The sequence below is a fragment of the Aphelocoma coerulescens genome, unplaced genomic scaffold (assembly GCF_041296385.1).
Source record: "Aphelocoma coerulescens isolate FSJ_1873_10779 unplaced genomic scaffold, UR_Acoe_1.0 HiC_scaffold_100, whole genome shotgun sequence".
Taxonomy (NCBI): Eukaryota; Metazoa; Chordata; class Aves; order Passeriformes; family Corvidae; genus Aphelocoma; species Aphelocoma coerulescens.
Genome location: NW_027183463.1, coordinates 23,586 through 51,245, shown reverse-complemented (window position 1 = coordinate 51,245; position 27,660 = coordinate 23,586). Strand labels below are relative to the sequence as shown.

At 50.8% G+C, this 27,660-nt stretch overlaps 1 protein-coding gene across 1 annotated transcript in view; it reads left to right on the top strand.

Moving 5' to 3' along the window:
* The window catches only part of LOC138100516 (centrosome-associated protein CEP250-like), a 39,280-nt gene extending 30,761 nt beyond the window's left edge, over positions 1–8,519 (top strand). The window contains exons 29-35 of the mRNA XM_068998392.1: positions 727–870; positions 1,327–1,607; positions 2,808–2,967; positions 3,548–3,757; positions 5,308–5,395; positions 5,995–6,149; positions 8,364–8,519. Coding sequence (XP_068854493.1) covers positions 727–870; positions 1,327–1,607; positions 2,808–2,967; positions 3,548–3,757; positions 5,308–5,395; positions 5,995–6,149; positions 8,364–8,519 — 1,194 coding nt within the window. The remainder of the gene's footprint in view (positions 1–726; positions 871–1,326; positions 1,608–2,807; positions 2,968–3,547; positions 3,758–5,307; positions 5,396–5,994; positions 6,150–8,363) is intronic.
* The last annotated feature ends 19,141 nt before the right edge of the window (positions 8,520–27,660 follow it).

Sequence of the window (27,660 nt, the reverse complement as noted above, 5' to 3'; positions counted from 1 at the left end):
GGTCGGAGTCCATAGCCAAACTGAGTTTGTAGGACTTTTCTTTTGTGGGCACAGGGAGGGCGCAGCGGGAACGCTGACAAGAGACAAATCTTTTTGAAGACTCGCCTGGAGTATTTCTGAACAGCAACCCAGAGATGTCTCCTGGGCTGTGTTCTAAGTCACTTCCTGGGGAGCTGTGTCCCCCCCAGGGCAGACAGTGGCCCAGGGGAGCAGCAGCCAAGTGCTCTGAGAGCGCGTGAGCCCATCAGTCTTTGCGTCTTGCCACACAGAGTTTGCAGGGGAAGTGTCAAGCCCTCTGCTCTTTCCTTCTGTGCAGGTCCTGCTGGAAAAGCAGAAGGAGAAGAATTCTTTATCAGAGACACTGCTCCAAACTCGGGGACAGCTAAGCCAAGCCTGCCAGCAGGTGCAGCAGCTCAGGCAGGAGGTGAAAGAGCAGCAAGAGAAGGGGCAGGTAAGTCTGAGCAGGCAGGGAACAGAGTGCAGGGCAGTGGCAAGGGCACAAAAGGCAGGTGCTGGGAGTGAGGAGGCAAGGGCTGCTTCAGGCCCTGGCAGCACAGAGCCTGGCAAGCTCCAGAGCTCAGGCCCGGGAAGGAAGGCTTGCAATGGAAGCAGAGCTGGGTAGAGAAGCCAAAAAAGTCGCTGAAGGAATGGGATTTTGAGACAGCAAGTGGGAAAAGCTGAGCCTGAGGGCAGGTGGCAGGAAGTTGCTCTGCATTTTGTTGCCAGACCATCCAGGCAAAGCTGCAAGCTGAGCTGCAGGAAGCTTGGGGGCAAATCCAGGCAGCGCAGAAGAGGCACAAGGACGAACTACGAGGCATCAAAGAGGAAATGAATCTCCTCCTTGAGCAGAGGGAGGCTCTAGAAAAGCAGGTGAGTGAAACAGCAGTGGCACCGCAGCATCCAGCAGGGGGTCTGTGCCCTTCTTGCTTTTCCATGGCAGAGCAGCAGCTGCTGGGGTGGTCCCTGGGGCTGCCTCGTGCTCTGGGCTCCTTGGCAGCTGCTCTGAAGGACCCTCAGTGCTCTGCTGCATCTCAGCTGCTGCCCTGGACAGCTGGGCTGGTCCTCTGGGCTGTTGGCCAGCAACCATCAGCATGGATTCCTGCTGGCCTCTTCTTGCTAGCCTTGGTGTGGGAGGTGCTTTTTCAGGTGCCCTTGGTGGGCCATGTAGAGATTGAAACAAGTTGTCCGTATGCATTGTGAATCTGGTGCTCTGAGGACAGGGAGAAATGGAAAGTTGGCCTTTGCCTTTTCTCACAGCCTCTGCTGTGGCTGACAGTGACAGGCTGTGGCTGTAGCCTCTGACTGCTTTGTTCTGTTTGACTGGAGGTGGGAGAGTTGACATCTCAGCTGGCAGCCTCCCGAGAGTCCCAGGCAACGATTGTTCAGAGAGCCCAGCAAGATGTGAGTGAGGCCCAGGAGCAGTCAAGGCAGAAGCTGTTGGAGGTTGAGCAGCTCCAGAAGATGCTGGAGGAGGCAGAACATCAGAACAAGGAGCTGCAAGTGCACCTGAAGAACTTGGAGATGGAAAGAAGTCAATGGCAAGAAGTGGCACACCAAAATTCAGGATTTCGGGCTTACTCGAACACCCTGGAGAAGGAAAAAGCCAGGTAAATGAAAGCCTGTGGGACTCTGCCTTGTGGGCAATGGATTCCCTCTTTGCCATCTTTGCACCTGCCAGGGGCTCTGGCAGCATTTCCTACGTGGCAGAGTTCTGAACTCTCCGTGCGGACGCGTCTCGTTGTCTGGATGTTGTGTTTCATTTTCTTTCCTTTCAAGCCTTCAGTTAGAGTTTTTCTGAAGACAAAGGCTTTTGCAGTAGCTCTTTCCCTCTAGGGGTGTGTTCTGTTGTGAGGTGGGTGTGCTAACACTGCCCAAGCTGCAGTGTAAGGAGCTGGACACATCCAGCCGCTCCGCCTTGGGTCCTGTAACTTGAAGCCTTTGGAATCTGGACCCGCCTGGCATCCTGATGCCTTTGCTTGGCAGAACCATCTCAAGGCCCTGATTGCTGACCTAGGCCAGATTGCCCTCAAAGGCACCCAAGAACCAAGAATGTCTCTGTTGCATCGTTCCTCAGAAAATGCCCCCAGGTGCCTGGGGGGGCTCAAGCAGGGTCCCTGCCAGCCTCCAGAGTCACAGGCAATACTGACTGTGCAAAGAATGCAAGAAACAAGAGCAAGGTTAGCGGGGCTCCTGCAGCTGACCAAGTGCTGCCGGTCTTCAGTGCCACAGGATTCTTCTTCCAAGAAGAAGACAAAGAAAAGGCAGGGCCCTCTTGCTTGCCTGCAGGTTTCTGCATCTTCCATCAGGTTGTGCTCCAAGGCTCTGTTGCCACTTCTGCTATTGGCCTTTGTTTCTCCAGCTGGAAGTAGGATGGGTGCTGGTAAATCCTGGGGAACTTCCCCGAGATCCACTGGCTGTAGGGTGCTGCTCCTCCTACCTGGACATACAAGATGGGGCAAGGAAATGTCTCTTCCACGTTGACCAAACCTTTCCCCCTTGGAGCCTGGGTAGTCAGAAGAAAACTCTTCCTCTCCCCTAATCTCTTCATTGCAAGACTTTGTTAGGTCTGCATTCACATTCCCATCTCAAGAAGAAGGTAGGACATGTAGGCAGCAACTGCCCATTCTTTCATGAATAAAAGCAGAGTGGGCACATGCTGGGCTGTGACTGCAGGGGGAACAAACAAACAGCCACGTTCTTTAGACAAACCTCATCAGACAGAGCAGTTTTCCCCAGAGGTGCTGCGAGTCCTAAGAGTTCCTAAACTGTGATACCGTGTAGTAATGAGTTGCATGCTTCCCTTTTAGGCTGCTTCTGGCTCTGGAGGAAAAGAACCTGTGCCTCAGAACACTGGAAGAAAAGAACGAGGCACTGAACAATCAGGTGTCTCAATTTCGTTCTGCTCTTCGCAAGGCCAAGCAGCTCTGTTCAAACCGCAGAGGACAAGTGCTGGAGCTCAACACCCAGGTAATGTGTGCCCTGGCATCCTCTTCTCCAGGGACACACATCATCACCTTTGCCTTGGAGGCCCCAACTGCTTTCCCCTCCCAGCAGCATCCACTGCTGCCGTGTTCTGCCCTGGGGTGCTGCTGCAGCCACAGGCCAAGGCTGGATCTGGTGTCTGCTGCCGATGGTTTCCTCCGTTCTCTCCCGGGTCCCAGCAGGGGAAATGTGGGAGGAGAAGCAGCAGCAGACTCCTTTGGAGCTTCTCCATCCCTCTGTTAGCAGTGTTGTCCCAGATGGAGTTGGTGCCTGTGCTGGGCACCGAGCAATGGGGGCACACAGACGTGGCTATGGCAGGCTGGGGAGGGCACTTCCAGCGCAGCCAGTTCAGCCGGTGTTCAGAGCTGCAGCCTCAAGGATGCCCATTGGCTCCCTTTCCCTATTTTCAGGACACTTGTTTCCATTGGAATCCTTGGCTCTGTGCCTTCTGTTTTGGGCATGTTTTTTTGCCTGAAGTCATTTCTCCTTTGTTGCTTGCTCTACTGCCTGCTCTGCTGCCTCAGGAGCAGCCCTGTCCCTGAGGCTCTGTGCATCCATCTTCCAGATGCGGGCCCTGCAGGAGGCAGTGCTGGAGATGGAGGCTAGCCAGGCAACTCGAGAGAAGCAGCTGCTGCAGGAGCTGGAGGAGTCCCGAGCAGGAGAAGGGAGCTTGAGGGACTCTGTGCAGGTGCTGGAGGCTGAGGTGTCTGAGCTGCGTAGGAAGCTCCAGAGCTCTGAGAACAGAGCAGAGGCCTTGGCCACAAAGTGTCAACAGGCCAGTGGTGCTCACCAGGAAACTCAATCCCAGCTGGACAAACTGCTCCTGGTTCTGCACCACATGATCAGGGACAGCAGAGACTTGGTCACCTGGAGCTCAGGCAAGTGTGGGAGGCTGGGAGAGCAGGTGGAGCGAGGGGGTGGTTCCTGGTGGGATAAACAAAATTGCCCAATCAAAATTTAGAAAGAAATGGCATTTATTATGCGCCTGAAATATCGGTTTCAAAAGCCCCGATGGAGAAAAGCAGCACCGAGCCCGGGGTCGGAGCTGGGTGAACACGCCTAGATCTGATCTCTATCGCACCAGACCTCCCAAGTCACGACTGCTGCTTTGGCTGGTCCCTTCTTATACAGTTTTTGGGCAGAGTCCGAATTAATTCTATTCTTCTCGTATTGATGAAGTTTTCTTGTCCTGGAGTTGGGCCGCACAAAGCCTTTCCTGGGTCTGATGAATTGTCCCTCCTGGGTGATGAGTGGGCCATTTCTGCTGATGGAGGGGCCATCTCTGCTTCCTGGAATAGTTATTCTTAGTTCCCGGAATGTCCGATTCCTTATCAGATGCGATGTAGATATCACAGTGTGGTGATCAAGTCTTCATGGTGCAAATGTCCGGGTGATAAGATCCAACCCCACCTAGGCAGAATCCTCACTTATTGTGAAAGAAATACTTTTAGTGTTGTGAAATTTTTCTCTCAGCCCGGCTGGTGCAGAGATTTTGAAACTGGGTCTCTGTAAGGTCTGATTCCATTCCAGTTTTATATATAATAGCACGAATTACATACTTGATTTATAACACTGGTCATCCTGGTATGACACACTCACCCTGTCAGTTCAGGCTGACTCAGGCCATGGGAAGTCTTGTCTCCCTGCAGAGACACAAGTCCATGTTTGTTTGTAGAGCAATGATCAGTCAGAAGGGAGAAGGGCCCAAGTCCTGTCAAGCCACAGGGCCCATGCAGTTGTCTTTGGGGCAGTGCTGACATTAGTGGTCATCAAAAGAACGTCAGCCTGTGACACACATCCTGCTGCAAGGCGAGCTCTAGGACAAAGGCACCTCCTCCTAGGTAGAAAGAGGCCTTGTTTGTTGGAGACCGTTGGATTAAATCTTGAAACAGAATGTCTTCTCTTTTCAGAAAAGGGTCATGTCTTGGGCCTAAGTGCTTCTCAGGATGGGGATGTCCCCGCAGAGCTCACAGTGGACAGAGTGTCAGCAGCTCTGCAAGACCTGCAGCAGCACCTGGAGCATTCCCAGAAAGATCTGGTAATATGCACCCAGAAATCTTGTCCTGCTGCTGGGCTGCTGGACAAGCAGAGTGCCAAGGCCAGGATGGGTGGAAGTTCTTGTAGGGGGGTTGTCTCACTGGCATGGGGAGGCAGGAGGATGACGATCTCATCTACCAGTACGGTCCAGCTGCCCTCTCCCACCTAGGCTACTTCTGCTTTAGTGTTTGTAGCCCTTTGTCTCCTGCCAGCAGTGGCACTGACAGGTGATTCTGCTCCTCTTGCCTCTTGCAGAATGATGCAAGGAAGAAGATACAGGCCTTGGAGCTGGAGCTGGGCACGGAGCAGGCTCAGAGGGACAATCTCAGAGCCAGCAATCAGGAGCTGCTGAAACAGTTGGATGCAATTCGAGCAGGTACACCTTCTCCTCTCCCACCCACTGCCCCATCCTGTCCCAGCAGGGCTCTCTGATGCCACCCAGAGAAAAAGGGCAGTGCCCAGAGATGGCAGAGAGGAAAAACAACCAGCAGGAGATTTCTCCATCCAGTGCCAGTGAAAGCTTTTTCTCGAGAAAGATGCCGTGGCTGGCAGTGCCATCTGGCTGAGCTATGGCTGATCCCGTGCACAGGTGGTGCCTTTCAGGTGCTGTGTCTGTGCTGAGGAGCTGTAGCTGGATGCCTCAGCTCCATTCCCCCCAACTCCAGGCCCTGCCAGAGCCCCCAGGCTATTGGCCTCTCTGGAGCAGGGCTGCACAGGCATCCCCGCCCCTTTGTCTCTCTTGGATTGCTCACTCTGCACAAGCCCAAGAGCAAAGACACTTTCCTATTCCTCTGAACCTTGCCCCTTTGATTCCTGCTTTTTTCTCCTTCATTTCTGTCAGCTTTGGAAGCCCTTGTGGCCTTAGGGGCTGGCAAACGCAGGCCGGCCGAGAAGACAGTGCTGTTGTCCCTGCAGGATGCACATCAGTTTGCCTTTGCTTTGCTGTTCTCATTCTCCTTCTCCTTCCTGCTGCAGCGCTGTGGAGGGCAGAACACCAGAAGACCTCTCGAGAAACTGCCCTGGAGAAAGAGGCCACTGCCCTGAAGGAAGAGAGTGTGACTCTTTGTCAGGAGGTGGCATCTCTGCAGAGGAAACTGGAGAGCCTGGAGAAGGAAAGGAAGGATGTGCTGGTGAGAACGGCAGATGCCATGAAGGGCCATTTCCTAGCTATGTTTGGCCCTTATGTTAATCGTTCTAAGGAGCACCTCTTTCCAGTTGAACTTTTCAAATTGCACTCTTCTGAATAAGGAGGAAAAGATGTCGTAGTCATGTCAAAGCCAGTTAGTGCTGAGGCTGCTGGGTGTCCTCCATGCTGGAGTTTTGTGCCCTACAAGCTGTAGTTCTCAATGTCCACGCTGTCTCTATGGATATTGCATGGTCTGGGCAATTCCTCGTGTCCAAACTCACGTTCAGATTTCAAATACCTGGACCTGGAAAGAGGGGTGAGAAGGCCAAGTTTGCTGTTAATAGAAAGGTGTTTGGCCTTGGCCATCAGAGAGCAGCCAGTGGGGAGAAAAGAGAGAAAAGCAAAGTGCTGATGCAGATAAGGACGTGTGCCTGCAAGGGGAGAACTCATCCTGAGTGGCAGCAGAGAATGACAGACTGATGTGGCCATTGCTGCTGCAAGAGAAGGCAGTGGGGCTCTCAGGGATAGTGCCATGGAAACTCTACACAGGAGAGCTCCAAAACCACTCCTGTCACCCCAGCTGCAGGGAATGAAATGTTGGGGGTGTTTGCTCTTCCCTTTCTCCCTGATGGAGAGCACATCCTCATGGCACTGCCTAAATCCTGCTTAGCATGGACTTGGAATCCTGGCTGCAGTTCTGGCAGCTGCTCCCCAAAGGAACACTCGAGTGGAGCTGCAAGAGGTCGGGGAAGGGCCGAAAGGGAGCTGGGATGGGCTGAGTGAGCTGGGAAAGACTCAGCGTCAAGGGCGGTCCCAGCAAAGGTCTGAGGCCTCCCGAGAGGCAGAGAGAGAGGGGCAGCCTTTTCCTGCCTGTGGCAGGAGTCCCGATCTGGTATGAAAAGCAAACCGAGAGAGGGAATGAGTGACCTCCCTGTTTTGGCAGCGTGAACGGGAATTGTACGAGGAGCAGATGAGAGATCTGATAAAGAAGAATGAAATGAAAACACCTGAAATTCCAAGAAAGGAAACAACGCAACAATTGGACACTGAAAATGAAAGAAAAGAGGAAGAGTTGGAGCATGGGGCTGCTGCTTTGAAGGAAGGCAGAGGAAACGCTCAAGTCCTGTGTGCTCCAGTGGCCAAAGAGGCTCTGAAGAAACACTTGGCCTTCCTGAAGGGAAAGAGTCATCCCCAGGTAGGCACTGGCATTGATCTTCAGTCCACTGCAACGTCTCTCAAAGCATCCAATGAAGTTTCCCATGAAGAGGTGGGATTCTAGATCCCTGTCAGTCTAGGCCTGCTTCGGCAAAGCAGCCCGGGCTGCAGCAGGCAGCCTTGTGTGTCTGCCTGGCCCCAGCCAGAGCCCATTGGCTGCCAGATTGTTTGCTGGCACGCCTGGAACAACTGATGCAGCTCTGGAGCTGCTGTCCAAATAAGCTCCAGGCCAAAAGCTGGGCATGGGGAATTGCTTCTCCCATGCCCAGGCAAGGGGAGGCAAGATGTGGGGGTCGGATTTGGTGTGGAAAGGAATGGAGCAGGTGAGCAGAGTGATGGACTGAACTGAGCAGAGTTCTGTAGCGAGGGCTGAACAGCAGCTGCACTGCTGGAGCTTTGAGGATGCTTCCTGAGAGGGAGATTTCTGAGGGACTGCTCTTGTGGTGTTTGAAAGAAGGGAATCATCTCCTCTCTGAATACCCATCAGGCTGTTGGAGCAGAAGGCAAGCGGCTGTCTGAGCACTCCAGGAAGGGTGTGCAATGTGTGCGGGACCAGCTTGCAGCAGCAGCAAAAGACAAGCCAAAGAAGCGTGAGCTCAGGAGAACTTTTGAGGTAAAGTGGGCTTTCACTGCCTCTGCAGAGCCTCAGGCTCCTCTGGATCATGACTCGTGTGGCCAGGCAGTGCTTTGGAGTCCTCTGCTTGTTTCCTTGCCTCTCCCTGTCCCTGCTGTGGGCACACCCTTTGGTTTGTTCTCTCTGTTGTGGCAGCCCATGGCTTTCACAAAGGCACCTTCACTCCGCTGCCTCCCTCCCTGGCCCCGTGTCCCCGGACACACCCTGGCCTCTCCTGCACAGCCCCCAGCGAGAGCTCTTTGCCCCCAGTGTTGTCTGGTGCAACTGAGGGTCTCTGAGCAGAGATCTCCTTGCCTTGATGTCCAGAGGTCCTTTTGCCCCATGGTTGCTGACAGGTTTCTGTGACCCTTTCTCCCATCCAACGTGCAGGTGGAACCGGTAGGGAGGAGAATCAGAACTTCTAGGAGAGTGTTCCCCCCAGACTACTTTACATTGCCTGTCTCCGCGTCTGACCAGAAAAATGCATCAACCCCTGAAAGACAAGAGTCCTCCAGGAGCTCAGGGGAGCTGCAGCCCCCGTGCTGAGGCACAGCCCGTGGAGAAAGGGGTCAGTGGCCAGAATGCGTGCTTTGGCAATCAGAGCTGGGTTCCTAAATTCTGTCGGAACTCTCTCTCCCAGACCTGTGGTGGCTGAGGGTTGTATGAGGGAAGGGTTTGCCAGCCATGAACTGGACTCTTTGATCATCTGAGCTCCGTTCAGGGGCAGTGTGGGAGCCTGTTCCTTTCCCCTTCCCCAAGGGCAGAGTGTTGGTGAGGGCTGGAACTGGAGGCTGTGTCTGCCCCCACAGCCGGTACCGTGGGGCTGCGGATGCTCCTGCCCACGTGGGCTTGTCTGAGCTGGGCTTTCTGCCTCTTTCAGGCGTCCTTGCTGCAGTCACAGCGGGCCCGGGACCGGCAGGATTCCCTGGAGAGCTGTGCAGGGAGCAGGCAGGAGATGCTCCCGTTGAGTCACAAGGACCTCCTTACTTCCTAGGCTTGTCAGAGAGGAGACAGCAGCTGGATGCAGTCGTAGCCTTAGATTTTGTCCATAGTTTATGTTTAAAGGATTGCAGGTGTAATTGTAGGATTGTAGGATAATAGGTGTAATTGAACCTTTATACAACTGTGTTCCATAGGATGAAGGATATATTTATAGAAAAAGAAAGTGTTTATTATGACTACACAAAAAGACCTTTATCAGAGTTATTGATACCCAGTACAGAGAACTATCACTTCCAGTATAGTGCATTATATTTGAAGCAACATGGAAGCAGTTATATTCAAGCCAGCAAAACCAATTAATAATTAAAGATTGATGCTTCTCACCCAAACCAATGACCGTGGGCAAATATTTCTGTCAGCCTCAAGGAGTGACCTTGAGGGGCATCCTCACTCCAGGGAGGAATCTGCAGATGGGAGACACGTGACATGAACCACTTTGGTGAGGGCAGGAGAATCCTGCCACATGTGGAGCTTTTTCATTTGTCCTTAGGAAACTGCAACCTGTTTTTTCTCCGAGTCACAGAATCTCAGGCTGGGGGAGGCTGGAGGCACCTCTGGAGGTCACCTTGCCCAGCCCCCTGCTCCATCAGGGCCACCCAGAGCCGGCTGCCCAGGATGTGTCCAGGCGGCTTTTGAATCTCTCCAGGGATGGAGACTCCACCACCTCCCTGGGCACCTGCACCAGTGCTCGGCCACCCTCCCTGTGCAGAAATGTGTCCTGAGCTCAGAGGGCCCCTCCTGTGTGTCAGTTTGTGCCCATGGCTCCTGGGGCTGTCCCTGGCCCCATCCCCTCTGCAGCCTCCCCCCGGGTGTTTGTCCACAGGGAGGAGATGCCCTGAGCCTGCTCTGCTCCAGGCTGGGCAGTGGCAGCTCTCTCAGCCTCTCCTCATGGCAGAGATGCTCCAGTCCCTCCATCCCCTTGATGGCCCTGTGCTGGACTCTCTCCAGTCTGTCCCTGTCTCCTGTACTGGGCAGCCCAGCTCTGGGCCCAGCACCCCAGGGCTGGCCTCACTGGTGTGGAGCAGAGCGGAAGGATCCCCTCCCTCCGCCGGCTGTGACACAGCTCCCAGTGCAGCCCAGGACGCTGTTCTGCATTACTGCAGGAGCACATTTCTGGCTCATGGGCATCCTGGTGTCCAGCAGGACCCTGCCAAACTTTAGTTTTCCAACTGGGTGGCCCCCAGCAGATACGGGTGCCTGTGGTTGCTCCTCCCCAAGGACAGGACTCAGCACTTGTCATTGAACTGTCACCCTTGTTGAACTGTCGTCCCTCTGGATGGCAGCACTTCTCTCTGGCCTATCAGCCACTCCCCCGGTTTTGTGGGAGGGCACACCCTGCCCCATCACCCAGATGACTAACAAAGGTGTCAGAAAGGACTGGACTCAGCACTGTCCTCCGGGGTACAGCACTAGACTTCATGGCCCTGATCACCAGGGATCCAAGAAGGTAGATTTTGTGCAAGGTGTCTTTGCTTGTATGTACGTATTCAGAAAGATTTGGCACAATTTACAACAGGGATTTCTGTTCCATAGCTCACGTGGGAAAAAATGTAATGATCCATGCTCACTCTGACTAGTGGCAAAAGTGGCCCTGTTGTTGGTGACAGTGGATGTCACCTGCATAGGAACTGTGCCAGACTGGTGTGACATCCTGTGGGAAGGAGCACTCTGAGGGAGGTAAAAGCTGGGGTGTAGAGATCATTCGAAGGCTGTTCTTCAAGCCATATAAGTGCCTGTTTTGTGGGCTTATATGGCTTGATCAGGGACAATTCCTAGGCAAGGGCTGAAACTGTGATTCTGTGAGTTCCTTTCCCTTCCAGATCAGTTTTTCCATTAATGATGAGTGATCGAAGTTGATAATGCACTCATCTTCCTATGACCTTTGACAGGAGGGAGGAATTCTTGGTCCTGGAAACGCTCAAGAACTGGCTGAGGATGAGAAGGTCAGGGTTGAGGGTGTGAAAAGTACATTTGATAGTGTTGGCTTTCGCAGATGTGTTGTGCACTGTAATGTTGGCTCCGGGAGAGTGGTTCTGTTGTTATGAGGGGAGGAGACTGGGTGTTAACTTTCACTGGGGTTTAGAGCTATTTTTAACAGGAAGGTTGTACTGAGGTAGGAGGATGGTTGTAACTGGATAACATCTAAGCAGTGAGGGAATCGAAACCTCTTGAATGTATTCAAAAGTAACAACTGCCCTGGACAAAGACAACTGCACATGCTCTAAAAAGGTGGGACAGGCGAGGAGCAATTAGTTCAAAAAAGGTTTTAATGTGAAAAATTATTTATAAATATGTAACTAGCTGATGCAATACCCAGGGGAATGTAAGGGGGGTTGCTGCTGTTGACTGTGTGCCTCTATGCACCCAGCGCTGTTACCTTTTGCCTTGTTGACTTTCTCCCCTATTAAATCTTTCAAACTTTGATTGAAAAGTGAGTTCTATTTCTCACAAGGGCCTAATTTAAAATAAGATAACTTAGCAAGGTGAAAAGCAGAATCACAGCCCTGGCTGACAGGAGATCAACTGAGCGGGGAACTCGTGATCAACCTCATCTCAGAAAGGAGGAATGTGGAAGAAAAAATTGTGGAAGAAGAATCAAGTTATCCAGAAGGAGTGAACAGACATTGCTGTGGAAGCAGTAGGGGAGGGGGAGAATAGCCAGGGAGCTCTTGAGCCAGGCATCCACCAGGGCTGAGGAGCTGTCTGTCATCTTCAAAAAAGCCTGGCCATTGAAGGTGGTTCCTGAGAACAGCAAAGAGTGTTACACCAGTCTTAAAGATGGGCACAAAGGAGGGTCTGAAGAACTACAGGCTAATCAGCTCCTTTGGAATGCCTGGGAAGGTGATGGAGCAAATGGTCCTGGACACCCTTTCAAGCAACTGCGAGGGAAGGGCACTGGGAAGAGCCAGCACAGATTTACCACGGGGAAATCATGGCTGGCCGAGCTGATGGACTCTGTGAATAATGGGGGACCAGGGAGGGTGCTGCCTGACACTGCAAACCATTCAACAGCCACACAGTCTCCTTACAGCCGGACTGGTGAGGTATGGACCGAGTGAGCTGCGAAGTGAGTGGAAAACTGCCCGAGCCAGCGGGCTCAGTACTGCTGGATCAGGTGCAGGAAGTGGCCAGGCTGTGGTGACACCACTCCCTGATCCTCCCTGGAGCTGATTCGCCCCAGAGACACTTCCGAGACAAAGGCCAAGAAGTGTGTCTTTGCTTTATTCAGCCTGCTGGGTGCGTGGGGGATGGCGCCTCTGAACGCACACACCAGGCATCCGGCAGTTTACAATACATGGGGACAATTTATGCATATTCATTGTTTTCCTTAGAAAAGATGTGGTTATGCAAACCATTTCTTAGAACTCGTTGCTATCATTGGCATACGCAGAGCGCAGGCGCAGTGCTCCCTGTTGGTCGTGCTGAGGAAGGCATGGTGGTAGTTTTGGTGAAGGCTGCATCTCTTCCTCACTTTGCACTTTTCACCTTTCTTTCCTAGGCATGTGCAGTCTCTTGCTAGCTGTTTTGTTAGCTGTTTCAGCCGTTTTTAAACTGGTTTTAGCAAGCTTTGTCCTTTATTTCTGCAGGCTTTGTTCCCTATCTCTTGCCAAGTTATTCAGCTAACTTCTACACTGGCTACAATGGATCTTATTCTAACCTCAGCATACCAAAGCATGGCCAAGGACAATGATTTTAACCCTTTCATTCCCCCTTCTCTTGAAAATTTTTAAATTCTTTTACAACTCCTGCATTTCTTGGAAGTAAGTTCCTTTTTCTATCTTATTTCTAAGCTTATGCTCTCGTCACTGTGCATAGGCATGTGAGTTCCAAGTCATTATAGTTATACAACAGTGGCTACTAATGCGAAGCGTAAATAGCAGGGCCACAGCACAAAGATTCTTAAGCCAAGCTATATCGGGTAGCCAAGAAGCGAGAGTTTTCCATACATTTGTTGACCAGGAAGTGTCATCCATCATGACTTCACGTAGTACTTTGGCATGGTCCCAAATGGTGTGGACATCTGTTGATATTTGTCCACTCTGATCCACATACGTGCAGCAGCTGGAATTGACTAAGGTACACACACCTCCCATGTGTGCTGTGATCATGTCTAGTACCATATGGTTCTGGAAAATGACTCCTTTCAAAGACTACTCAACTTGTGTTTATAACCTCTCTAAGGCATCTTCTGTCGAATCTGCAATTCTCTCCATGTCTGCTGAAATATTTACTGTTGCCGTCTCTAATTGTGCTATTCCTAAAGGAGATAGTAAGGCCCTGACAAAGCTGTGGAAGCCTGTTTTGTACCGAACCAGGAGTTTTGAACATACACTCCGACACAATCTTTTCCAAACACCCTTAACGATTCCCTTTATCTCGCTAGCATGATTTACAACCTGTACAGGTGGGACAAGGTATCCCACAGGGCATTGTTTTATGTCATACCACCCAGACAGCCGTTTATGAGCCTGGTGGCTGCGCACAGCCACCAAAAGCCTTCTGTCAAGCCACAGCCAGTATGTTGTAAGCCTACATCTGTTGGGGTGGCTCAGCCTGCTCTCGGGCTGAAACCATCAAATGTCAGTCAAACCAGGGCCATCCACTGGGTAGATTTCCCCACCCAGGACAGTGGATCGGAAGGCAGACCAGAAGAGATCTAGGTTACCTCCCCCTGGGCGGCTCCCAATCCTAAATTACCTCCCCCTGTTCCAGAAAGTTTGCCCTTTCTTAGTTATTAATTGGTTCCCTGTTATGACTCCTGCCTCCCTGTTTTCCCCATTTGTTCTGAAAAATTGTATCCTCCCCTCTGCTTGTACCCCATTGGTTGTTTTCTCTCTCCCTGCCTTGCTCCACCCCCCCATAAAGGGGTGAGCCCGCTTCTTCTCCAGGCGCTTTTTTCTGGTTCCTGGACCCTCCGGCAAATAAACCTGTTGGAACCCACACCAGAAGCCCCTCCCGCTTTCTTTGCCTCTGGACTAACGCGGGTCTAATCCATCGGCCGCCCAACGTGCTTCCTCTGAGGAGGAGCCAGCGCACGCACCCATCTCACGCCGATTCTACTGAGCCGTCCAGCGAGGACGTTGTGGAGGCCAACGCTGCGTCCCCTCTGCCCGAGGGCACGCCGGGGCTTGTGATTACAAGCCCCCGCTTGCGTTATACATCACACAAAAATGGACACCACTGGGGAGGAGCGGTGATGGTTGTGGTCCAATTGGTATTGGAAAACTGGATGCAACCTGGAACTCTTGTCCTAACCTAAATCACAGATTGATTGACAAGAGCCAAACGATAAGGAGGTGCCCCTAAGGGTGAACGGTAAGGTCAGCGTCGTGCACTAGCATTGTGTATAGTATATGGCTTTATCTCTGTCCAGTTACTGGCAGGTATGCCTAGGAATGGGAACTGCAGCTGCTGCATTTCCCCACACAACCAACAGTTCCGTATTCCAATATAATTTGCAATTGTGCCTATTATGAATACATAGTTGTTTTCATGGAAGGTCCCTGCAACTTGCCAAAAAGCAACAAAACACAACCAATTATTCATGATTTACAGCTGAGTTTCAACTTGAGTCCATCTGGCAATTGATCAGACATGATCCATTGATCTTCAGGTGCTTTCTTCACTGTGGTGAAGAAAGGTGTAATGAAGCCCGATTGACTTTCCTTGTACTTTTATAGCTGTATGAGTTGTCAGCAGGGTCAAGTATGGTCCTTCCCACTTCTCCTCCGGAGGATCACTTGTAAGAGACTTAACATATACCCAATTTCCTGGATTTCTATCATGGAATGGCTTATTAAGTTGTGGTGGCTGGCAGTTCACAACTTTACTTCGTATTGATTGCAATTTCTTGCCCAATTGCTTGACATAATCAATCAAGTAGTTCTGCCTCACCAGAGCCCCACTATGACTGTGAATCGTGTTTGTCCAGTAAGGTCTCCCATACAGAATTTCAAAGGGACTTAATTTCTCTAATTCTCAGCAAAGCCACGGGTAAAGCCTGGTACCAATATAAGTTAGTTTCTTGACAAATTTTGGCCAATTGTTGCTTTATGAAGTGATTCATCTTTTCTACTTGCCCACTTGCCTGAGGCCTGTACGGTGTATGTAATTGCCAGCGTATACTCAGTAGAGGGCTCACTCCCTGCACCACCACCTGGGCTACAAAGTGTGATCCCCTATCGGAATTAATTTCCCCGGGCACCCCAAATCATGGAATCATTTCCTGTACTAAAGCTTTAACACCTTCTCTAGCCTTACTTGTTTTACCAGGGAAGCCTTCCGGCCATCCTGAAAAAGTGTCTGTGAGGACTAAAAGATACCTGTATCCCTCTTTTCTGGGTAATTCAGAAAAGTCAATTTGCCACACCTCCCCTGGTAAAGCTCCTTTAGGGATAGTCCCTGTGTTTAGCCTAACAGTGGTATTAGGGTTGTTTTTGAGACAGATTGCACAAGCGGAAGTTATGTCCTCGATTGTTTCCTTTAGTTCTGATGCTATCACTTTGTCCTTTAAATGCTCATGTAAAGCATAACTCCCCAGTGGATTTTAGGATGCTCGCTTTGGATAAATAATTTTACCAGTATTCAGGGTATGACTATGAGATCCTCTATCCTAGCCCACCCATCAGATCCTATTTGTCCCTTTTCTTCTTGTATCCAGTTTGAATCATCATTGTCATACGGTGGGAGTTTTTCACCCATAAGGATGTTAGAAGGGATTAGAGCTAGGACTTGAATCTGAACACCACTAGCCACTGCCTTTGCTGTTATGTCTGCCATAGCATTCCCCACTTCGGGGATGGTGCTACCCTGGGAGTGCCCTTTACAATGCACTACCTTTGAGGGTTTTAAGACTGCTCCCAGCAACTCTAAGATTTCAGTAGCATGCTTGATTTCTTTCTCCTGTGAGGTTAATAAACCTCTTCCTTTCCAAATAGCCCCGTGAGCGTGTACCACCCCAAAAGCATACCTTGAATCAGTCCAAATGTTGATAGGTTTTCCCTAGGCTAATATACCAAAGCTTGAGTCAGGGCTGTTACCTCAGCCTTTTGAGCAGATGTCCCCACAGGTAACAGATTTGCTTCAATGATGGCAACTGATGTTTTGAATTGGATACAAGAAGAGAAGGGACAATTTGTCATCACAGTAAGCTGCCTCCATGGTTTCGATGCAGGCATGCTGTACAGGCTCCTCGGTAACTTTGCCCTGGAGGTAAGCTGCTGGATTTAAGATGTTAGTTACTTGAATACTCAAAAAAACCCCCCTCTGATTCTGCTAGGACAGCCTGGTATTTGAGAAAGCGAGATGGGGTTAACCAGCTATTTCCTTTCTGTGTGAGCACTGCTGGCACTGTGTGAGAGACAAAAACACTTATCTGCTGGCCCAGTGTGAACTTGAGGGCTTCCTCTGTGTTCAGGGTCCCAGCTGCCACTGCACACAGGCAGGTGGGCCTTCCTTGGCTGACCACATCCAGCTGCTTGGAGAAATAAGCCACTGGCCTTTTGTACGGTCCCAGCTTCTGTGCCAAAAGTCCCAGCACCAGTCCTTGGCTCTCATGTGAAAACGAGTGAAAAGGTTTAGTGACATCTGGTATGCCCAATGCCGGGGCTCGCATTAACTCCTGTTTCAGAGTTACAAATGCATTGTTAGTCTCTGGTGTCCAGCATAGGTGAGTTCCTCTGGTTTCTTTTAGGAGTCGGTATAAAGGTTTCACAATGAGTCCATAGTTGTAAATCCACAGTCCACACCATCCTGTCATTCCCAGAAAGGTTCTTAATTCCTTGATTGCAGCTGGCGGGGGCATTTGGCCGATTGCCTCTTTCCTGTCCTTACCCAGGGCTCTTTCTCCTCCTGCCAATTTGTATCCACTCTATGTAACTGTTGGAGAAGGAGTTGTGCTTTCTCGGGAGATACTCGGTATTGACTTAGTCCTAGGAAATTCAGGAGGCTCCCAGTCCATGCCTTAAAATGCTCCTGAGTTCTGGTGGCAATTAACGAATCATCAACCTATTGCAGAAGTGTAGCCTCTCCAGCTGGTGGTATCCAAGTCTCTAATTCTTTGGCTAATTGATTTGGCTAATTGGGACTATTCTTAAACCCTTGTGGCAATACAGTCCATGTGAGCTGGCTCTTTCTCCCTGTTTTAGGGTTGTCCCATTCAAAGGCAAAAATTTCCTGACTGTGTTCAGCTAGTGGCAGACAAAAGAAAGCATCCTTTCAATCTGAAACTGAAACCCACACCCAGTCACTTTGTAATTTTGTGAGTAAAGTGTAAGGACTGGCCATTACAGGATGTAGTGCTTTTGTTATTGCATTCATTGCCCTCAGGTCCTGAACTAATCGATAACCTCTATTTGGCTTTTGTACTGGTAAAATTGGGGTATTGTAGGAAGACCTACACTCTTTCAACAACCTTTGATTAATGAATTTAGTAATTGTCGGTTCTATTCCTACTCGTGCTTCATGCCTTAGCAGATATTGTTTGACTGACACTGGCTGTGCCCCTTCCAATAGTTCAATAATCACTGGGGAAGCCCATTTTGATCTCCCTGGAAATTCAGCATCCCATACTAATGGGATCACCTGATCTGTTATTTCACTATCTCTGGGTATTTCTCATTTTTCAGGGACATTTGCTAAACTTAAGACCATAATTAACTTTTCTTTGGGAACCTGTAGCCTCATTCCTTGCTCTGTGAATTCTATTTTTTCTTCTAACCAGGTTAATAGATCCCTGCCTAATAGGGGTTTTGGTGAATTTGGAAGATATAAAAATTGATGTATCCCCATCTTTTTACCTAATGCAAATTTTAAGGGTCTTAGAAAGTAGGCTTTTTCTGTTTTTCCTGTGGCCCCAACAACTTGGACATAATCATTGCTTATGGGACTTAAGGTCTGGTTCAGGACTGAAAATGTGGCTCCAGTATCTACTAAGAATTCAATCTCCCGTTCCCCTAGCTTAACTTTAACCAGTTGGTCTGCTAGGGAAGGACCAGCCGGTGCCCGTCACTCTTGGTATAGCTGTGCTACAGTCACTGGTCCCGGCCCTGATGGTGCTGATGGCTGTGTTGTCGGGATCCCAGCACGGCTCAGGGGACATTGGTTTTTCTAGTGCCCCTCCTGTTTACACCATGCGCACTGATCAGGGCCCAGGCGTTGCTGTCTTTGTCCTCTACGTAGGGGCCTTCCTCTTCCCTTAGGGAAACTCCCAGCTGCCTGGGCCAGAGCTACATAACTGGCTGTGATCTGTTCTTGTAAACCTCCCAAGCAACTGCCAAAAGCCTTTCCAAGTTACGATTGTCTGGTCCCTTAATCCATTGTAGTTTTCTGCGTATGTCTCCTCATTTCCCGTTGCAAGGAATGCAAAGGAGGCGTCTTTACAAACTGTGGGTCTGCTGGAGATAAAGCCAGATACTGAGAAGTGAAAGAAGCAATGGGAGGAACCATAAATTCCATAGGAATTCCACTAATTGACACAAACTATTACTCACCCAAGGCTGTGATAAATTCCTGAATTTAGAGAAAAAGAACAGAGACACAAGGAAAAAGAAAAAAGGGGAGTGGGGTTACACATTAGAAGTGGGGTCCCTATTAGGTGATTCGGGAAGTCTGTACCTCTCAAGTACCTCAGCCAATGGGGAAAGAGAGAGGGAAATGCAGCCAAGAAAGGAGGATGAAAAAGAAGCTGCATCCTCCAACAATTTGAGAGACCCCATGGGAAATGCCCCATGGCCTCTCCCTTGATTCAAATACAGTGAAAGGACTCCTCTGTCTCCTTTTTGGACATAAACCTCTGGTGGTTTTTGATTAATTTCCTGACAATTTGGAGGCTCTTGTCTGGGATATTTCCACTGTCCAGGGCTGGTGGGCAGTGAGCAGAGCTGAAGGCGCACCTCACCTGGTTTCGGAGATCAGTTCCCTTTGGCAGTGGCCAGCACCGGGTGATTGATTGGGTTCCCGAGAATGTCCAGGAGACAGACAAGTGGCAGACCAGGGTGGTCCGTGAAGAGTTCACAGGGAAGGACCACTGAAAATCTCACCGGCGAGCACAACGGGATCTTCAAGAAGTAAACCTGACAGGGCACCCATGGAGGGTAGCACAGCTAAAGCTGGGAAGGGGCCCCACCAAAAGGGATGATGATCCCAAAATAGCTCCGAAGAATCTGTAGGAACCCAGAGTGCTGAGAATATTTCTCTGCCTGTTTTGAAGGGTTTTTCCTGAACAACACTGTTTTAACCTCCAGCCTTGGGAAAAACTGCCTACGGTCAGACAAGAACTAGAAAAAACAATGTTGTGAATTAGGTGATAGACTACTATGTAAGATTGTCACAGGGTGAAAAATTTAGAGGTTTTAGGCTTCTCTTTGTAGTAAAGAGATAAGAGCAAAACACATCCAAATGGAGGATTGTTGTTGTTCTCCAAACCTTCTTTTTCTTCTTCTACTACTCCATATTCTGCAGTAAAAGTAATTTGGGATGATTGGACAAAAAATTCCACAGTTCCTGGCTGTGTTACTGAATAATTGGTAGGAAAGTGAAAATAATATATGTTTTTAGTCACCATTGGTTAAATGATCTTTAAAAGGCTGTGTAAATCTTGATAATTGGACTTTTCTCCTTCATTCTCTGCTCTGTGTTATGCCTGGGTCACGCTTGTGACTCTGTTTCTCTGATAAGACTTAAGAAACAGCTATCTGGCAGCATTGAAACTCCAGGAAAGTCTCCGTTTGTTTCTCAAACTCCTTGCAAGGACTTTTAAAACACCCTCTCCCATCAGGAGAGATTTGATTTATGGCACGGTTCAGTGTCCGAATCCCTTGGAAGAATGTGGAGTTGGTTTACACATTCTCCAAGAGGTAATTAAGGACATGGATGCCCAAAGAGGGTGCTATAAATACAGTTAAGAAGTTGGCTTTCGTAAATGATTGAGAGTGTGAATTAATTGTTAGATGTTACTGTTAATCCTTATAATTGCTATGTACCCTTGTTAATTGTTGGATGCTGTGTTAAAAGTTCTTGTTAAGAGAGGAGAGGTGTGGAGGTGGTGGGCCTGCCAATTCAGAGACCTCGAAGGTCCCTTGGAGGAAAAGTTCCGAGTCTACTACCTCTTACTCATGGAGACAAAAGAAGCCTCTCCCAGGATGCTTTGTTTAGTTATGTTAATTTACCCCAGTTCTGTTTCCCTGACTGGCCCATTGGCCTCCCTGCCCCTTTTCCACCTTCTGTGTCCCTGATGTGGAAAGTTCTCCCTTTCCCGCTCCCCCATGGGCCCCTGTCCTTTTGCCACTCCCTCGGACCTTCCCTGTTGGCCCCCTTGCCCTAGCCCCGCCTGTGTACTGCCCCTGCACCTTCAGATCATTGACCCCTGATGCTCTCCCCGCCCTGTATATAACCCTGGACTCTTCCCTGATCCCTTGTCTTCGTCCCTGGACTCCTTCCTGTGGCTGGAATAGACCCCTCCCATGGAACCCCATATGAAGACCCTTCCTGGTCACTTTGTTGTCGACTTATTCCAGACAGCTATCCGGCGTGTGTGGACGGTGTGTGCGTGTGTGTGGAGTGGCCTCTCCGAGCGGCTTCCCCTGGGAGATGCTTTCGGGAAGATCGCAGCACCTGCCACCCGGCACTGCTGTTGCGACAGGGGGGGAAGTGGGTGTCAACATTGGTGATCTACTTAATAGAAAGGGATAACTGGAAGGCAACAATTGGACAAACAACGGACCAATAAGAGCACCCTGGAGACAACAAGCCAGTCAGAGCTCTCCAAGGAGGTGGGGCTAGGGAGGGTATAAAAACTGTATCCCCTAGCCAGAAGGGTGTGCCTCTGGCTGCACTCTGTCGGTGGTCACGCACCCAGCGCTGTACCCCTCTGCTTTGCTTGTTGAGTTTTTATCATTAGTCCCCTATTGACAGTTAATCAACTGTTAAATTTTTTAAAAGAGTGAGCTGTTTCTCACAAGGGCAATAAGGGAAAGTTGAGAAAGGGTCTTGACAATCCATGCCCAGAGGGGGCAATATGGGAAAGTCGAGAAGAGATCTCGCCAATCCATGCGCAGGGGGACAAGAGAAAGTCAAGAAAAGGTCTCGACAGTCCATGCCTGGGGGGAGCAATAAGGAGAGTCGAGAAGGAGTCTTGACAGTAGGAGGTGGAGCAATAGTGTTGATATGGTGAAAAAAAATGAGGTGAAGGGGAGTGTAGGGAAATATGGTTGAGGTAAGGAGTGGCAAGACCAGGTGTGGAGCTGCAGGACCGGGAGCACGGGCTGGGGGCCTGTGGGGGCTGTGGGGTAGCCACAGTGCTCAGTGCCGGGCAGTGCCTGACCCCGGCACCCCCGGGCAGGGGTGGCAGTGGCTGCCAGCCCCCATGAGGCTGCAGGACGCCCCAGCTGGCCGTGGTGCTGCCAGCCGTGCCCGCCAGGAGTGCTGGGGGAGGGGAGCCGTTTGGACACTGCGGCAGGACAGAGACCGGCTCTGGTAAAAGGTGTGTGATGAAGAGAGTGAGCACAAGGAGGAGGAAGAGGGAATAGCCGGGAAATGCAAATTGTACATGGAAGGATTAGGATTTTCCTTTAAGGATTTTGTTTGGTTCATTGGAGAAACAAATGATTTTGAGCTGTGGGAAAATGAGCACCCACAGGCAGCAGCGGGGGTGACTAGAGAAAGGGCAGAATAAGCCTCTGGATGAACTGGTTAGAAAGGTACAGCAGGTGTAGGTAAGAAGGGATGAAGAAAAAGTGAAGGCAAAAGCAAAGGTGATGGCAGAGTTTTTACGGCCCCCGAGGGATAAATCCCAGGACCCAAGGAGTCCCTGGGGATAGAAGGGACAGGGTTGCCACACGGATGTAGCAGAGGCATTCCCTCCTCAGCAGGGGAGAGCCGACCCAAACAGCGGTTGGGAAGGAATCAGTGCGTGTCTGCAGGGCAGAGGGACACTGCAAGTGAGAATGTCCGCAGAAACAGCTGGATCCTCAGGAGGAGGAAGTGCAGAGGATAACGGAGATGGGTTGTTAGGGCTGTCGGGGCCCCCATTATACCAGGGACCCGCCACACTGGAGCCCTTGCTAACTTCTAAGGTGGGTCCAGATTGAGAGGAGGTGCGTTTCCTGGTAGACACAGGGGCCTCTCGATCCAGTTTGAATTTTATCCCTAAGGGGGAAAATTGTCAAAAAGCTCTTGGATTATTCAAGGGGTAAGTGGCAAGCATGAGCAGGTGCGTTTTATTCAACCACTATTAGTAAGTGTGAGGAATAGGTTTGAAATGCAGGAATTTCTGTTTGTTCCTAATTGTGATTGTAATTTACTGGGAAAGGATTTGATGGCTAAAGTGGGAATGCAAATTAGTATGGTGAAAACGACACAGAGGCTAACACTGTGGTAACTTTGTGTAAAGTGTCTGAGAAGGCTTCTGCTGAAAAAACCCGCAGGTGTGGGCAGCCTCAGGGAAATATGGAAAATTAGATATAGACCCTCTCCAAGTTGCTTTGAAGCAACCAGGCCAAGTGGTGTCTAAAAGCAATACCCTCTTTCAAGGGAGGAAAGCAAGGGGTTACAGTCCGTCATGGAGTCCCTGCTAAAGGCAGGGCTTTTGGAGCCAGCGATGTCTCCCTGTAACACCCCTGTCCTGCCAGTTAAGAAACCAGATGGAACCTACAGAATGGTGCAGGATTTAAGAATAATAAACGAGGTTGTCAAACCAAGGCGTGCCACAGTTCCGGATCCCTGTACCATCCTGAATCAGATCCCTTCTTCACATCAGTATTGTTCACTACTGGATTTGAAGGATGCTTTCTGGGCGTGTCTGATTACAGAAGACAGTAAACAGTATTTTGCCTTTGAGTGGGAACAGGAAGAAGAAGAGAAAATGGTAAAACAACAGTTGACCTGGACAGTCTATTACAGCTGGTGGTGGGGTCAGTGGCTCTGACCCAGGAAGAGGTGACCGGTCCGGAGTGCTTGGATGATTTTATGTACACTGAGCTGAGTATTTATACCTTTTCAGCAGTTATATAAGCAGCAATCCCTATAACAACCATATCTATGTGTTTAATAACATTGCAGAACAGAAGCTAGCACTGACTATCACAGGTACATACCAAGCATGCCTTTTATGCTGACTGTTTCATTACAGGCCATACTGCCTGCCACGGTTTGCGGCCCAGCAGCGTTAGCGCGTCTACTTCTGACATGAGGTTAGCAGTGCTCTCACTTCTGCTTTCCAGCTGTATCTCCACACTTCCCTGTATTCCTGATGAGCTGAAGTCACTCCTGGATTCCCCATGAGGGCTTTTCCATGCGCTCCCTTTCCCAGACAGGTGGCAGGGGCCTGGTTATGGGTGTTGGGCCTGGCCTTTGCTTTGTGCCCCACCAGAGAATCCATCTCTGGCCAAAATCGCCCTGGCTCCCGCCTGCACCTCCTTGGCCCCATATCCACATCCTGCTCCATCCCAAACTGCCAATGGGCTCCTGGATCAGCTCCTGCCTCACGCACAATCCTGGTTTGAAAGTCTGACAAGGAGCACTGGCACACACACGGGCAAAGAGGCGTGTCCTCTACTGAAGAAGATGCTGGGGGGGTGTCGCAGTGACCGCTACTGACCGCTTGTCAAGGCGAGCTCCAGCGGTGTGCAGCAGGAGTGGGGAGCAGCCAGAGGCTCTCAGCTTTAAAGCTGCTCCTCAGGAGCTCAGCTCTGCTCAGGGGAGCTGAAGCTCCAAGCACAGTAGGTGTCAGCAGTCAGGACGAGGGAGAGGATAAAAGGTAGCAAGGAGCCTTGCCACAAGAGGCAGTCCAACTTTCCTGAAGGAAACTCACAGGGGACAAGCCCCAGACAGCTCCTGGGAACCCCTTATAAAGGGAGGTGGTCCAATGGGGATGGCTTAACTAGGGACCAATAGAAATCCTTAGGAGAGGGATAGGGACAAGGATAGACATTTCCTTGGGCCAATAGCCTTAAGGGGAGGAGGGAAAGGGATCACATGCCCCAATGGGGCATCGAGGTTTAGGGCATTTCCAAAGGGGGACGTATCTAGAGGGGTAGGGTCTCGGGGGATTGATGGGGACCATATAAGGGTAAACTGGGAGGGTTTGGGTGATGGACACTGAACTTTCCAGAACAACAGGAGGGGTTTGGGTGATTGATAGGGAAAGAGCTAGAACAAGGGGAGGAGAACAACCATGTAGGGAACCCCGGGTGGGTGGCTTGGGTCTGGGATAAACCATCTGGGAACAGGAGTGGGGAAGGTAAGGCTGAACCATCGGGGTACAGAGAAGATATAAAAATACAATAAAAGACCTTGCATCATCACATCTCCCCCTTTTTTGTTTTTAAAAATTTAAAAACTGTCTTGACACTGTCTGCTTCACACATCCATTCTGGTGGAGGTGCACCTATCTCTTCTCTGTGATCTTCAGCCATCTGCATGTGGTTCACTTGAGGGGGTGCGGTGGTGACAGCCGCAAAACAAAATCTTTTCAACAAGCTGAGCATAACCAAAACTAACAGAATAACCAAAACAATCCAAAGAAGGTCCTTAATAATTGAGGAAGTCCAACCAGAAAGTCCCCACTGGTTCAGCCAGTTTTCGAACCATCCTTTGATTCTTCTCTGATTTGCTGGACCATGTCCTGCATCTTCCCCAGCGTTGCGTGTACGTCTGGGGATTGGGATGACAAGCTCATGCAGCAAAGACCCTCAAACTCTGCACATTCATGGTTGTGTAGTGGCAGCAGGTAATCGATGGCAGCCCGATTCTGCAATGTCGCCTTCCCGGTTATTTCCTCGTCTTCGAGGAGGTCACTGACAGCGGCTGAAGTCAAATTGGCTTGTTTAGCCACCCAACCCTCTAGGGTGCCCAATTCCCCTAGAGCCTTTGGCGCTGCTACCCAAGGCAAAAAGAGAGACACGGAGGATCTTTTTAGGTGTGACCAGTGAAAAATTTCAGAGGCGCAATTTTCGTCCAAATTTTAGGTGTCTCTCTTTTGGCAAGCCAATTGTTTTGTTTTGCCAATTTTTAATTTGATACATGTTGGGGGTAAACAGCGACAGTGGCCCAAATGTGCACGGCCCTCCGAGAAGGCGAAAGGGGATGCCTGCCCAAGCACGATGGCCGCAGATAAGGAGCACCCCCTTTGGTAACAGCCGGGGTGCTCCATCCAGGGTGGAGGCCATTTGAACGTGGGCAATGCCTCTGCACCACTGGGCGGCCTGGTACTTCTGATCGTGCTGGACAACGGAAATATAAGACTCTTTCTGCGTCTTGGGGTTAAGCATAAAATGAACACAAAACGGGGCGGGTGAAGAACTAAGGATGTCAAACCCAGCAGGCTCCTCGGGTAGCTTTGGGAGGTTCCCAAGCCAGTCCCACCAGAGGAGTAGGGGCTTCTTTACCGGGGTCTTTATGGTCCTGGCGATAAAGGACCAAGCTACCCAGTGAGTCTGCCGGTTCCAATTCTCTTGGATTGAAATCAAACGTGGAGGGTATCCAGAAACATTTAAGGGAACCCCCCCCAGGCAGGTCGACGTAGGGTTATTTGCGGCTGCCATATTTAGGCAAATGTGGTCTTGCCCGAGGGTCTTTGCCAGGAGCACCCAGACGTTGGTCTTCGTTTGAGGGATGACCCACGGCGACGCTGGGAAGTCCAGGACTAGCAGGATGAGCAGGTGGGGGAGGTCTTGCATCTCCTTTCTGGTTAGTGACTAAAAACAGGCTTAAAAATCACTAGCAAAAAAATCAAAACATAAACATGAAAACTCAGGGATAAATAGGGATTTGGGGAAGTCTTGGGGATGGTGATGCCGCTTCCTCCTCCCACTGCACACGTCTACCTGGGGGTCTGGGGCTCTCACTGGATGCTTGGGAGTGTAAGGTTTCACCCATTTTTGTGGGATCCACCTTACACCTAGGGGTGTGGACATGCAAGAGTATCCATGACCCCACGTGACCAGCTTGTACGGTCCCTCAACCTTGCCACTCTCTGGATCTTTAATGAGGAGCGGCGGATGCTCACGCAGAGGGTAATTGCTGTGTGGGCCAAAGTGTCTTGCCACTGGCAGGTTCATGCTGTTCAACGAGCAGCTCAAAAAGTTGATCACAAAGAGAGCTTTGCTTAGCCGATCCTGTGGGGAAAGCTCTCTACTGCTCGCCCATTGGTGCTTCAGGGTGGTTTTGAGCGTTTGGTGAGCCCGCTCAATCACCGCTTGGCCAGTCGGGGAGTAAGGGATGCCCTTCTTATGTCTTACTTCCCACTCGTCCAGGAGCTCCTTGAAAGCCTCAGATCTATATGCGGGGCTCATTGTCTGTTTTGATTTCCTTGGGGACCCCCAAGACTGCAAACACCTGGAGGAGGTGTTTCCTGGCGTGTTCAGCCTTTTCTCCTGCGTGGGCAGAGGCGTAGACTGCTCCGGAAAAGCTATCTATGCTGACATGAACATACTTCAGTCAGCCGAATTTGGGAAAGTGTGTGACATCAGTCTGCCACAGCTCCCAGCTAGCCAACCCTCTGGGGTTCACCCCAGTGCCTCATGAGGGGAGGGCTGACCGCTGGCAATGTGGGCACGTATCCACCATGGCCTTCGCCTGACTCCGCGTCAGGTGGAACTGACGGACCAGCCCCGGCACGTTTTGCTGGAACATTTGATGGCTCAGTTTCGCCTGCTCGAAAAACTTTCGGCGTCCTGGCCATCTCTGCGGGGGCGGCGAGGGCATCTGCTCTCTCATTGCCCTCGGCTATCGGGCCTGGCAACTCTGTGTGCGACCTCACGTGCCTCACAAAGAACGGGTGCTCTCAGTGGGAGACAAGAGATACTGACTTTGAGAGCAACCGGAAGAGATGTTGGTTTGACACCTCTTTCAGAATAGCATTCTCTGCTCTTGCTACCACTCCTGCAACAGAAGCCGAATCTGTTACCAGATTGAATGGCTCAGGGAACCTCTCAAAGGCTCTGACGACAGCAGCCAACTCAGCAATTTGAGGGAAACCCTCAACGTAATCAATATCTGCCTCCCACTGCTGAGTTTGGGGGTTTGGGACCCGCGCGGTAATGACAGCCCTCTTGAGTGGGGCTGGGCTCATCAGGAGCCCCGGGGCTTTAGCACCTCATCCCCCTGCCTGGGAGCCCCAAAGCCGTGTTATCTCTCTTTGTAGAGGGCTCTTCTGGCCTTTGCAGCACCCCCAGGGCTGGCACAATTCCTTTTTGGGGGACAGGGCTCGCTGGGAGGCCGAGGGATGTGGCACCTTGAAGGGGTGGGTGTCCTTAACACCAGGGTCCCCCATTCTCTCTCGGGCAAGTGGCCTCCCAGTGCCAAGTGCTTCAGTCACCCTTGGGGCACCCATCCTCCCCTCCACTTCCCTGTGTTCCTGATGAGCTGAAGTCACTCCTGGATGCCCCAGGGGGGCTTCTCCATGCCCTCCCTTCCCCAGCCAGGTGACAGGGGCCTGGTTATGGGTGTTGGGCCTGGCCTTTGCTTTGTGCCCCACCAGAGAATCCATCTCTGGCCAAAATTGCCCTGGCTCCCGCCTGCACCTCCTTGGCCCCATATCCACATCCTGCTCCATCCCAAACTGCCAATGGGCTCCTGGATCAGCTCCTGCCTCACGCACAATCCTGGTTTGAAAGTCTGACAAGGAGCACTGGCACACACACGGGCAAAGAGGCGCATCCTCTACTGAAGAAGACCTTGGGGGGGT